At 39.1% G+C, this 14,100-nt stretch overlaps 1 protein-coding gene across 1 annotated transcript; it reads left to right on the forward strand.

Moving 5' to 3' along the window:
• The first annotated feature begins 32 nt into the window (after window positions 1-32).
• Window positions 33-14,043, forward strand: LOC137084808 (NACHT, LRR and PYD domains-containing protein 3-like). Its single transcript, XM_067451279.1, has 12 exons — window positions 33-46; window positions 976-1,101; window positions 7,600-7,710; window positions 7,867-7,980; window positions 8,330-8,401; window positions 8,478-10,241; window positions 10,438-10,608; window positions 10,708-10,806; window positions 11,796-11,969; window positions 13,284-13,454; window positions 13,533-13,706; window positions 13,810-14,043. The coding sequence occupies exons 2-12, from the start codon at window positions 1,046-1,048 to the stop codon at window positions 13,964-13,966; spliced, it is 3,063 nt and encodes a 1,020-aa protein (XP_067307380.1). The 5' UTR covers window positions 33-46; window positions 976-1,045; the 3' UTR covers window positions 13,967-14,043.
• The last annotated feature ends 57 nt before the right edge of the window (window positions 14,044-14,100 follow it).

Here is a 14,100-nt window from a genome sequence, read left to right on the forward strand (position 1 = left end):
TCAACTGATTCACGAGGACTTGAGGAGCTGAATACAGAAGACGCATGTAAGTACTTCTACATCGTTTGATAGATCACTGGCAACATGGATCCTCTTAAGTTATACTTGACACTGTGTTTTAAAGAAGGATATAGTTTTCAATTATATTATTTGCAAAATCTCACAAAACTTTGAGTTAAATGTATTACCAAATACATCAGAAGAAATTATCATCCAAAACCTTACAAAAAACTTTATACATTTCTACTACTGGGTTACCATGATCATGCATGTTAGAATGAATTATACATTAAGCATTATTCATTTTTAAGAACCTGTGTATAGTAGTTCTTATTAATCCTCTGGGAGATGATTTTTTTTATTTATAGTTGATTAGCTAATAGTGAGCTACTACATTTAACATTTAACCTACTACTTGTAAATTAGTTAATCAAAGTTTCTTCTTAATTAATAGTAGATGCTACACTGTAAAAAAATATTTAGTTTATTGAAATTAAAATTTTGAGTTAATACAATGAACATTTTTTGAGATTTGACAACCTTTATTCAAAGATTATTAAAAGATTTTGTAAGCATATTGGGTAATTGAGTGTTTTATTTCTGATGATGCAGTGAAACATGCCAAATAGTGCTATTTTCATGATTTATCAATTTTTTTATTTGGTTCAGATACAATAATATTTTGAGTTTCTATTTATTAAACAGATTTCCTTCATTGTATCAACTTAAATTTTTAATTTCAATAAACTCAAAATTTTAAGGCAACCAGGTTACTTACTTTTTTAAGTTAAACCAACAAAAACAAACATATTGTATTTACAGTGTAGAGTAATAATAATGCATTACTCATTTGTTCCTGTGTAGTTATTGATTAACGACGGAAGTGTATGCTAAAGTTTTACCAAAAAATCTAGTAAAACCAGTTCTAAAAAGACCACTTGTGTGCATAACTATATGTTTCTTTCATTTTTCCAGCATTGTATGTTGCAAAAAAACAAAACAAAAAACAGAAGGTGAGCCACACTGTAGCCTACAGAAAAACAACATGTCTCTAATAATTAGTGATACTAGTTCCTGCAACTCTGTCAGTGGATCGAATGGGTGAGACTTATTTATTTACTTTGTTTTTGTGAAATTAAATGTTTTAGTTCACTTAAGTAATGAAACAAATCAACAACAACTATGGTATTTTTACATAATTTCAAGTTCCCTTTCAAGGAAACTCGCGTTGCATTGAGATTGATGCAGTGTGAACGCATTTCGTGATTGTGTTATGAAGCACTTGAGAAATCCAATGCTTGGAGTCCAATGGCATATAAGTGGGCGCAGCAGTCTCCAGCGAGTTCTAGTCTCAGTGCCTAACTTGTATGGGGGTATTATTGTAGCTTTATTCCCAACAAATATATTATTATCCACAAATAAATGTAAAGCAAATCACAAAAAATAAATAATTTCACAAATCAATAGAATGAGATCCACAAATATATGCAGGAGTTTCACAGAAATGAATTAGATTCACAAATAAATACATGACATTTGTGAATAACAAATAACAAAAAAACAACAAAAAACAAACAAACTCTGCCTTGCATAAGTTGCATTCATTTGTGAATTGCCTGTGCATTTGTTGACGGCACTGGCCAAAACGTGATTGGTTGGAGCGAGAACATGCTACGATTGGTCAGCACGATATGGCCGTGATCTGAGTGGTTTAAGTAGACGGTGGGTGGAGTCTACGTATTTGTGGATTTTTTTGAGTCTAGACGCTAGAAATGTTTCAAAATCCACGTGCTGTGCTGCGATTCACAAATGCGCAAGACGAGATCCACAAATGCACAGGAAGCGATATCATGTATTTATTTGTGAATCTAATTCATTTTTGTGAAATTCCTGCATATATTTGTGGATCTCATTCTATTGATTTGTGAAATTATTTATTTTTTGTGAATCGCTTTACATTTATTTGTGGATAACAATATATTTGTTTGGAAAAAAGCTACAACAATACTTTCCTGTAGTTTCCTAGTGGCTTTCCTGTAGCTCAACCAGTAGAGCGTGGCGCTAACAACGCCAAGGTCATGGGTTTGATTCCCAGGGAAAGCAAGAATTGACAATAATGTAAAATGTGTACCTTGAATGCAATGTAAGTCGCTTTGGATAAATGTGTCTGCCAAATGCATAAATGTAATGTAAATGTAATACCCCCATAGCAGGAGGAGAGTTTGACAGGGGTCAGTTTGGGTGTTTCCTTTCAGTCATCCATTTCAGGACACTGGATTGGCTTCTTGAACTATACTAGAGACCAGTCTAGAGAGGTTGGTTCCTTTAGTAGTCTCAGCTGTAGTCATCTTGGGATAAGACAAATAAAACAGTTATCTCGAAAAGAGGCTTTGGCGAAGAGGTTGGTTGAAGACTAGTTGTGCTGTGTCTGTACATGGTTTCTGATAGTGTCAGCTGCTCTGGTAGGAAAGAACAGGAGGATCCAATAGCGAATAAACAATGATTTATTACTCTCAACCATAGACTGTAAAAAAATATGGACGTAGTGTCCGTGACGTCACCCATAGGATTCCGATAAGCCGTTCTGAAGCTTAAAGTAGGGGCGAGCTGGGCGTTGCCATCTTGTGAGCGAGTCATCGCGTGTCACTCCCGGATAACAGAAAATGGGCAAAAAGGCGGGATGTGCGCGGAGCTGAGGTGACGCAATAACTATAGACGGCGGATAAATGGCTATCCACTTGTAACCACGCCCTTAATTATGCAGAACCTTAAGGCTTTATATTACGTAAACGAATGAGTTATAAAAAAATTCACCCCCCTCAGAGTTGTCATGAAGATCAAAATTAGCCTTATAAGCCAAAACCACAATTTGTACCAGGCTGTAAACATGTTTTTTTCTGCTTTAAAGTTGAGAATTTTAACATGGGGCTCAATGAGATTCTGCTCCCTTCTGGAGCCTGTCCCTAGTGGCCAGTTGACAAATTGCAGTTTACATTACTTCCGTATTGGCTTCAAGAGAGATCGCGGGAGGTTGCCGCTTGCTCTCAACACACAAGGTAGATCAGAACAGTAATGTCTCAGAAGGCAGAAAGCAGCACAGTCCATAAAGGAGAACGGCAGGGCGCTGGATTTATCTCCGTGAAGCAGGGAGGCAAACGGGAAGACACGGTCGGCTGGAACCGGAACCGGAGTGAAGCAATCACACGACGAACAAGAAAAAAACAGGAAACCCACAGGACACACTGCAAAGATCTGACAACAAGACTGACCCTGCGTCCCAATTCCCATACTATCCATACTAAATAGTATTTGAAAATAGAATTAGTATGTCCCAAATCGTAGTATGTTGAAAAGAGTATTCCAAAGATACCCAGATGGTTTACTATTTCCGGTCCGAATTTGAAGTGCGGATCCATGTGCGGCTGATATTACCCACAACCCATTACGATTTGGACGAGGATTCGATCAGAACTACAAATGCGGATAGAAAGCTTTAAAAAACTACAAACATGACGGATGTGCGAGTCCGACAGTTAAGTAGAGAAGTTTAGATAAAGGGGTTTGAGTGACCAACTATCAATATTTAACCTGACAAAAATATATTTATTCAGTGTTGTCCACATTATATTTCACCTGCAGCAGCATTGTGAACTTTTGCTACACACTCAAAAGTATATACTTTTTCTTCAGAAAAAGAGTACATACTTTTAGGACATAGTATAAGTAGGTGAATTGGGACGCAGCATGAGTGAGACACACAAATAAATAGGCCAGGTAATGAGGTGCAGCAGGTGAGAGAGAGTGATCGGGTGATGAGTAATCAGTGACCATGCCTCCAACAACACCACACAACACAGACAGAATGAGATGATGAATTCATGAACCGTGACAGATTGTTCTGATCTTGCGAGTTTTGGAGAACAGAGTTATGTAAGTGTTGGTTTGGCCTCTGCGGGGGCCCAACTCATAGACTCAGGTCTCTGAACTGAGGATCATTCTTGAGCTTCATATGCAGGAAGCAAATCGGTTTCCTCTGTGGTTTTGGAGCAGGAGGAGTATGGCAGCTTTGTAGCCTTGTACAATTTGTACAATTAGCCTTGTAGGAGGTATCCCTACAAGAGGTGTATGATGCGGTGGGTTGTTTCTTTCCGCACCTTTACTCTTCGGGTTTACAAGCTAGTTTTGGGATTTACCCCTGGGTCCCAGGTGTTTCTGTCTTTGTTGTGCTCACCTGATTTTACACAAGACTATCACTATGATTGCATTGGTATAGACCAGTTTTCTTCAAACTTTTCCTGGAGGCACCCCAGCCCTGCACATTTTGTATGTCTGCCTTACCAGACACACCCAATGTAGTTCTTGTAGTCTCTACTAACGAGCTGATGAGTTGAATCAGGTGTGATAAATGAGGGAGACAAACAAAATGTGCAGGCCTTGGGGGGTACCTCCAAGACCACTGGTATAGACGTTCCCACAGCACCAAACTGGAAGCAACACAAGTTCCCTTTAAAGGGTTAAGACCAAGCCTGCAGCACCCCTCTCAGAAACTGAAGCCTCCGCGTATCGATCGCACCCAGGTGGCCGGTCCCAGTATAGCCGCACCTTCATGTTTTCTAATGGACACGAGGCAAATTAAACAATCAAATTACACTTCAAATATTTTTTCCCTAAAGTTAGTTTATGTCATTGTAGGCAGTTATCATCACGATGATTTCATTTCAAGAGTTTTTTAAATAAGTTTAGTTTTAGTTAGTTATTTAATGCTATAAAAACGGGTGTGTGACGTCATGATTGACAGCTGAGATCGACGTCTTCTCTGAGTGAAGTTGTCACTGAGGCACTAACAGACTTTTTGGGGGATTTTTGGGAGCAACTTGGAGCTTTAGCTTTAATTTCTACATTTCCATAACTGTATATTTTTTTCAGTCTATGGTTAAGACTGTAACCTCGGTTCCCTGAAGAGGGAACAAGATGTTGCATCCTCCTGCCATATTTCGGGTGTGCCTGTGATTAACTTGCTTCAACCTATCAAAAGCTGACTATGTTTGGTCTGGATGCGCTTTGTAGCTTCCTATGATGACGTCACCAGCCTATATGCCATTGGACTGATTTTACAAGTGCTTCACGAAGCAATCACGCAGAGTGTTCCCACAGCGTCAATCTCGACGCAACGTCTTGTTCCTCTTCAGGGAACCAAGGTTACAATTGTAAAGGAGGCGTTTTGTAATCACTATTACAGTAAATATTTGAACCAAATGAAGAAACATGCCAATTCTTTTTGTTCAATCGTACTATAATAAATGCCGAAATATGTTAAGGGTTATTGACCCTACACTGTAAAAAATTATTTAGAAAAAAAGTTACCTGGTTGCCTTCAAATTTTGAGTTCATTGAAATTAAAATTTTGAGTTAATACAATGAACATTTTTTGAGATTCGACAACCTTTATTAAAATATTATTAAAAGATTTTGTAAGCATATTGGGTAATTATGTGTTTGTTATTTCTGATGATGCAGTGAAACATGCCAAATTGTGCTATTTTCATGATTTATCACATTTTTTATGTGGTTCAGATAAAAAAATATTTTGAGTTTCTATTTATTAAACTAATTTCCTTCATTGTAGCAACTCAAATTTTTAATTTGAATAAACTCAAAATTTTAAGGCAACCAGGTTTCTTACTTTTTTAAGTTAAACCAACAAAAAACACCACAATTTTTTTTTACAGTGAACTTAAATTTATATCAATGGAGACAGCATATGTGGCATGTAAAAAAAAGTCTCAACTCATTCCCTGCCAAACACAGAATTTTCCGTTGTTTGTGAGAAAATGTTTTCCCGCCAACATGGAATTTTCTGAGTTTCCGTGTTTTTACTGTTATACACTAGGGGGCGCTATTATGCATCTTTTGAATGAGTTCATAATCTCCTGATCAAAACAAAGGTGAAGGAGACGCAATAAAAAAAGTGATTGTATGCAAGCAGATGCAAGAAATTACCTAATGTTACTGAATCAAATGTCGAACCAAGATGAGCTATAGGATTGTACAAGCATTAGGAGTGTTGATGGACTTTTTTTTAATGAAACTTACCCATATTTAAGTGTTGATAAAAAAGCAATGCATGAAGCTAGAATAAAACTTTTTTTGTTTGTTTGTTTAAAAGCAGAGGGTCTATTCTTTGATATATTGCATGCTCAGATTTTCATACATCAAAATATTCTATGGGTCATCATGTTGTGAAAATGACCAAAAACCATGGTGGTGACTGGCAACTTTTGTAAATGCTGGCAGGGAAAAAGTTAAGCAGAGTTGCACACCAGATGAGAAGCACCGAGCTGCACTGCGCCACGTCTTTATCATTCGAACATATTATTTTCTATAAGTGTACACACACCAGACAGCTATCACCATTCGGTGCCAGTGTCTGTTCACGGCGCCCAGCTATGACTATGAGCTACAAAATTATGACAATGGAAGAGAGACCATATTCTGCCTGCATTCATTCATTCCAGTGGAGGCACGACCATGGATATGAATCGATGGCACGAGTTGAAGAGACGTTGGTGTGCTATCTCTCACTGGGGAAGGCATCAGTGTTGAAGGCTTCCATTCTGCCGACCAAACCGCTGAGTGTGACGAATGTTTGAATGGCAGAATGGACGCGGCAGCGGGTCAGGCCTGGGCTGCCTTGCACACTATGGCTATAGCAGAACAGCGTCGCACCACAGACCTTGCTCTCCGTGCCACCAAGAAAACTGCTGCCATGATCAGATGATTGATGGTGGCAATGGTGGGCATGGAGAGGCATCTCAGGGTGATAGAGGCAGAATGTTCACCAGACAGATGAGTTGAATCAGGTGTGATAAATGAGGGAGACAAACAAAATGTGCAGGCCTTGGGGGGTACCTCCAAGACCACTGGTATAGACGTTCCCACAGCACCAAACTGGAAGCAACACAAGTTCCCTTTAAAGGGTTAAGACCAAGCCTGCAGCACCCCTCTCAGAAACTGAAGCCTCCGCGTATCGATCGCACCCAGGTGGCCGGTCCCAGTATAGCCGCACCTTCATGTTTTCTAATGGACACGAGGCAAATTAAACAATCAAATTACACTTCAAATATTTTTTCCCTAAAGTTAGTTTATGTCATTGTAGGCAGTTATCATCACGATGATTTCATTTCAAGAGTTTTTTAAATAAGTTTAGTTTTAGTTAGTTATTTAATGCTAAAGTTAAGCAGAGTTGCACACCAGATGAGAAGCACCGAGCTGCACTGCGCCACGTCTTTATCATTCGAACATATTATTTTCTATAAGTGTACACACACCAGACAGCTATCACCATTCGGTGCCAGTGTCTGTTCACGGCGCCCAGCAGTTTTATTGTTGTGTTTTGACTTGAGCTTCAGACACCAGTCATTCTAGAGGCATTCCCCATTAGCATACTAGGACACAGGAAACCGTGGTTACATTTGCATTTCCAAGATGGTTTTTACACTCTGTACTTGCTATTTGAGCTTTAATGTCACATGAAGCTTGATAACATTAAGTTTAATTTACATAATATATCATAACATAATTTTGTGTTTCCTATTGCAGTTTGATTGAGAGATCAGACTCTTCTGGCCTTAGTGTTTTGTCCATGAAGAGTGACCGATCAATGAAAATACCAATTCAACTGAAAAATGGATCAGTTCTCATGGGAAAAAGGTAATGACGATTTATACTAAAGGTAGTCAGAACTTCAGTGCTGCGTTAAAGGCATAAGGAGGATGAAGTTTTCTGGTCAATTCTTCACCTCAATGTTTTGTTGTTAGCTGTCTCTAAAACAATATATTTCACTAAAACCAAAAGTTTCACTGTCAGTCTTCAGCAGGAGAAATCTGACTTGTCTGCCCCAAGTGTTTTGTCTCTGAAGAGTGATAGATCAATGAAAATACCAATTCAACTAAAAAATGGATCAGCTCCAACTGGAAAAAGGTAATGACGATTTATGCTCAAGATAGTCAGAACTGCGGTGCTATGATATACAGACACACACAATGTCTCTGTAGTTTTCAGACAAATAAATACATTTTAAGAATGAGAAAGCATTAGAGTACTTTACACTGACTTGACAGATGAGATGACAGCTATTGTAGTGTGGCTGGTTTATTTCTCTCTGTGGCTTTATGTAAGGGAAAAGATTCAAATAAGACCAGCACAGATTGAGGATAGAACAAAAACTAGATGATTAAGACAATACAAGATGGTCTCTTTTAAATGCTTATGTCTAAACCATTTCTATTTAAGATAATTGACCAATATTAAACGTTTTTTTGGTTATAAGGGATTTACACATACAATCAGGTCAGGATGCTGAGAAGAATGGCAATATTCCTGGAAGATGCATGGGATATCAGTAGGTTAAATGTTTTAAAACTAATTTATAGTGAATTTGTGCATAGTTGTTGCTACTAACAACATATTTTCAACAGGCATAATTCAGAAACACTTGAACTCAAGATACCAAGGTTTAAATCGCACACAAAAAAGAAGCACCTCTACATTCTTGAAGGATTTGCAAAGCAGGGAAACCCAACACTCCTGAATGAGATCTACACAGAGCTCTACATCACAGAGGGTGGAAATGGAGAGATCAGTAATGAACATGAAATTAAAAGGATAGAAAAATCATTGAAGGCTGCAGAAGGAGCAACGATACCAATCAAATGCAGTGACATCTTTAGACCTTTACCTGGACAAGACAAACCCATCAGAACTGTGCTGACAAAGGGAGTCGCTGGCATTGGAAAAACAGTCTCTGTGCAGAAGTTCATCCTGGACTGGGCTGAAGAGAAAGAGAATCAGGACGTCCAGCTCATATTTCCACTTCCTTTCAGAGAGCTCAACTTGATGAAGGACAAAACACTCAGTCTTTCAGGTCTTCTTCATGACTTTTTCCCTGAAACAAACGAAATGGAAATATCCAGTGACAAATATAAAGTGTTGTTCATCCTTGATGGTCTGGACGAGTGTCGTCTGTCTCTGGATTTTCAGAGCGATGTGAGGTTGTGTGATGTCAGTGAATCAGCCTCAGTGGACGTGCTGCTGACAAACCTCATTGCTGGGAATCTGCTTCCCTCTGCTCTCATCTGGATCACCTCCAGACCAGCAGCAGCTGATCTCGTCCCCTCTGAGTGTGTCCATCGAGTGACAGAGGTAAGAGGCTTCAATGAGCCACAGAAGGAGGAATACTTCAGGAAGAGAATCCGTGATCAGAGTCTGGCCAACAGGATCATCTCACACCTGAAGTCCTCAAGGAGCCTCTACATCATGTGCCACATCCCAGTGTTCTGCTGGATCTCAGCCACTGTTCTAGAGAAGATGTTGAGCGAAGCAGAGAGTGGAGAGATTCCCAAGACTCTCACTCAAATGTACACACACTTCCTGATGGCACAGATTAGTGTGAAAAACACAAAGTATACTGAGAAGGAGGACAAAGAAAAAGAGATGACTTTCAAACTGGGGAAACTGGCATACGAGCAACTGGAAAGAGGCAATGTGATCTTCTACGGGGAAGACCTGAGAGAGTGTGGCATTGATGTGACAGAAGCATCAGTGTACTCAGGATTGTGCACTCAGATCTTCAGAGAAGAGTTTGGCTGGTATCAGGGGAAAGTCTTCTGCTTTGTTCATCTGAGCGTTCAGGAACATCTAGCGGCTCTATATGTGCACCTCTCCTTCACATACAACAACATAAATGTGCTTGAAGCACATGAGTCTGAAACGCCTGCGACAATGTTTAATTTACACAAGTGTGCAATTAAAAAATCTTTAGAAATTATGAATGGACGTCTCGACCTTTTCCTTCGCTTCCTCGTCGGACTTTCACTGGAGTCAAATCACAACCTCCTAAAAGGGTTTTTGGTGAAGAGGACAGGAAGTTCCCTGGAAAGAGAGAAAACTATTGAGTATCTCAAGCAAACGATAAAAACAATCCCTTGCTCAGAAATGAATCTTGTTTTCTTCCACTGTCTGAATGAACTCAATGATCATTCCCTCATTACTGAAATCCAAAGCTACCTAACCTCAGAAAAAATAAACAGCGACACTCTTTCCCCACATCTCTGGTCAGCTCTGGTGTTCATCTTAATGACATCAAATGAGAAGTTCAATGATTTTGAACTTTGTAAATACGGAAGATCGGACGCGGCTGTGTTCTGGCTGCTTCCTGTAATCAAGTTGTCGAAAAAGATCTGGTGAGAACGTTTTTGCAAATAATTTCCCTTTAGTACAAATAGCTTATTACTTCTATTACCATGGTGTAAATAACTATTTTCATTATGCTATGTTGTGCCATTTATACTGCGTGCAAAGGCGTATACCATTATACACAGTAAATATAATCTACCTTAGTCTAAACAGCTGATGACATTAATATATTTTTGCTGGCAGGATGCATGACTGTAATATCACAGAAAAAGGCTGTGCGGTGCTTTCTGCTGTTCTTCCATCAATATCTAATCTCAGAGAGCTGGACTTGAGCTACAACAACCTGCAGGACTCTGGAGTGGAAATACTCTGTGTTGGATTGAAAAGATCAGGCTACAGCGTAGAAAAATTGGTGTACGAGTTTTCAGTGATCATAAAACACAGAAAAATTGTGTCTATACAAGCCCTGTTTACGTTTAAAGTTTTTAATCAACCATTTAAATCCTTTGGCAGGAGGAGTCTGGGTTCTGAAGACTGTGACCCTGATCTAAGTTTTGTCGTTCTTCCTACTGCTGGACTACAGGACTCAAAGTGTAGACTGGAATCACTCAAGTAGGTTTATTCTCTATAGCTCAAGATACTGTACATTCAGGTTTACAAGTTTACATATGCGAGATAGCAGCTTTAAAGGCACAATATGTAAGATTTTTGGATTAAAATCTCCAAAAACCACATTATATAAATACATGTTATATATATTGTTGACTTGTGTATCCCAGTGTCCCAAATGTTTCCAAGAATGTTTAAAACCAGAGAAATACGCAATTTTGACCAGAACATGGACAGTGTCCTTGCGTCGCCTGACATCATACCCGCACTACCCTTGATTTCCATGTTTATATTATGTGTTTTATTAGAAAAGGGAACAACTGTTTGGAGAAGACAAACAAATTAAGCTATTGCACAGTAATACAGCATTTTCTCCATCATACAATATGTTTTAAAATTAATTGCATGCCATTTAGCAACACAATCCATCCATCATTTATTAATATATTCTAATATAAATCTAGCTTATTGTAGTGTGCAACAAGTGTCTCATAGTAACTGCCAAACAAACGCAGAGTAACGTTATAACATCATTTTCAACACACTCAAATGTATCTAATATAATAAAATATCACTGTGTTACCCCTTATACACATAAGCGGAAGAAGCGGAGGCAGCGACTGGGGCATAATAAAAGCTCTGCTGCTGTCAAACTGTGTGTCGCGTTCGTCTCTCAATAACAATCTCTTCAGCGGCCTCGTTCAGCTCCCACAGCACTCAATCCTGCTCTGCTTCAGTACAGTAACTTTAATAATCTTATCCATGAATATGATTTATGCCTGAATCCCATCCTGATTCTTTCTGACCGGCTGTAGAGATGAAGACGACAACTCCCAAGATTTCGCGCTCAATTTCTGCATCATCAATCTACGCCTTTGCTTTGAATAGGCGACATCTAGTGGCGAAAAACTACATAGTGGGCCTTTAAATTACACCTTCTCATTAAGAATGATAATGAAGACGGAAATAAGACTTTTCTATTCTCTCTGTAGTCTGAATAACTGTGGAGTAACAGAAGCAGGCTGTGTTTCCCTGAGCTCAGCTCTGAGTTTAAACCCTTCTCATCTGAAAGTGCTGGACCTGAGCTGGAACAACATCGGAGATTCTGGAGTGAAACATCTCTGTGCTGCTCTGGAGAGAGTTCAGTGTGCATTGGAAATACTAAAGTGAGTTACAACAAACTTAAAGGTGTCATGAACTGGACTTTTTTATACTGTTGTCTGAGGTCAACTAATGACATTTGTGTGGTTTTTACATTCCAAAACATAATAAGTAATAGCCTATTTTCTAAACTGGTTTTGAGGCTCTTATGTGAACGCTGGGTTTTGATGGGCGTGACGCACTGGAGACTTGGAAGTAAATGCTCACGTCTAGGATTGGATAAGATTTGCATATTCAATGAGTTTCTGCTCTCCTGTTAGTTCACATCGTTTTGAAAGTAGCAACCGGACTGATTCTCTCACAGGGCTTCTAAACCACTCATCCACCCGCAATTGATTGGAATATTATTTTTGTATTACTTGGCCTGCCCGATTGGTGGATATAAGCGCGAACCAAACACACACACACACACACACACACACACACACACACACACACACACACACACACACACACACACACGTCGCGTTTCCATGTTTTATGGGGACTTTCCATAGGCGTAATGGATTTCATATTGTACAAACTGTACATCCTATCCCCCTACACTGCCCCTGCCCCTAAACCTACCCATCACAGGAAACATTCTGCATTTTTACTTTCTCAAAAAAACTCCTTCTGTGTGATTTATAAGATGTTTTCCTCGTGGGGACCTAAAAATGTCCCCACAAGGACAAGGATTTCGGATATTGCCATCTTTGTGGGGACATTTTGTCCCCATAACGTAGGGATTACCAGGTCTCACACACACACACACACACACCACACAATTATGCGACAAATATCACAGATCAAGAAAGGAACGTTTATTTCACTATTTAAGATTCACCAGCCTACCAACCGACCTCCGTTTTGGTAGCCCGTTTGGAAAACACATTTGCGAGCCCTAGAAGTCTGATCTCGAATCAGAATGAACCAACATTATCATCCTCTTTGGTGTTGCTGCCAAGTAAAACCTGTGATTGCATCAGCTAAAAATGCCGCTTATGGATGCGTGCTTGGTGTAGAACCGACGCTATTGGTTCTTGCGTGTCACATGACGAATTGCAACCTGTTAAAAATATGGATTTCGGAATGTAAAAGAGCAACACTAGGCTTTCATTCAATTATGACACAGTTATGTTATGTTTAAAATTACATTTCAATACATTTTATCAATGTGGTCTACTTTTATGAAACTCCTGTTTCGAGGTTGGCATTTAAATTACCATTGATTTTGTATGAAAAAAATGTATTAAATTACCTTTTTGGGTGAACGATTCCTTTAAAGTAATATTGTGTATTTTGTACAATTAAGAACTTTTTTGACTTGCTTTTTATAGACTATTAACTTGCAAAATCAACGCAGAAGGCTTTGAATCTCTGGCTTCAACTCTCAAGTCAAATACTCAGCTGAGAGAGCTGGACCTGGGCAACAACAGCCCTGGAGATCAGGGAGTGGAGCTGCTGTCGGCTGTTCTCCATCATCCAAACTGCAGACTGAAAACACTGAGGTTAAGATGTATACAAATCAATGTAACGTTTTGATAAAGTTGGTAAACAAAGCATTTTACAATTAAATTATTTCTCAGGTTGGACAAATGTGGAATGACAGAGAAAAGTTGCACTGCTCTGGCTTCAGCTCTCAGCTCAGAGACCTCCAGTCTGACACATCTGGATCTGAGTATTAATGATCTACAAGACTCAGGCGTGAAGAAGCTCTGTGTCGGACTGCACAATCCTCACTGTAAACTAGAGAAGCTGGGGTAAAAGATGAAAATGATTATCAAAATTACTCAAAAACTAAACTATTTATATCATTATTGGATAACTTTTCCGCTGTCTGTAAATCCATTCTGCTCTCTTCAGGCTGTCCAACTGTAATGTTACACATGAAGGTGTGGTGTCACTGACAGAAGCTCTGAAATCAAATCCATCCCACCTGAAAGAGATCCGTCTGCTTGAGAAGGATCTAGAAGAGTCAGACTTGAATGTGCTTTCCATGATCCTGGAAAAGACATCTTAAACAGAAGAACACACACACAAATGTTTAAGATTACCCTTTAAAAAAAAAAAGAGTGGGAGAAGAGTAGCATCATTAACTCATATTGTCATACTTGGTTTACACTAATGCAGAGATATGTGGATGTTGTGTAATGG

This window comes from Pseudorasbora parva, chromosome 8 (genome assembly GCF_024679245.1).
Source record: "Pseudorasbora parva isolate DD20220531a chromosome 8, ASM2467924v1, whole genome shotgun sequence".
Taxonomy (NCBI): Eukaryota; Metazoa; Chordata; class Actinopteri; order Cypriniformes; family Gobionidae; genus Pseudorasbora; species Pseudorasbora parva.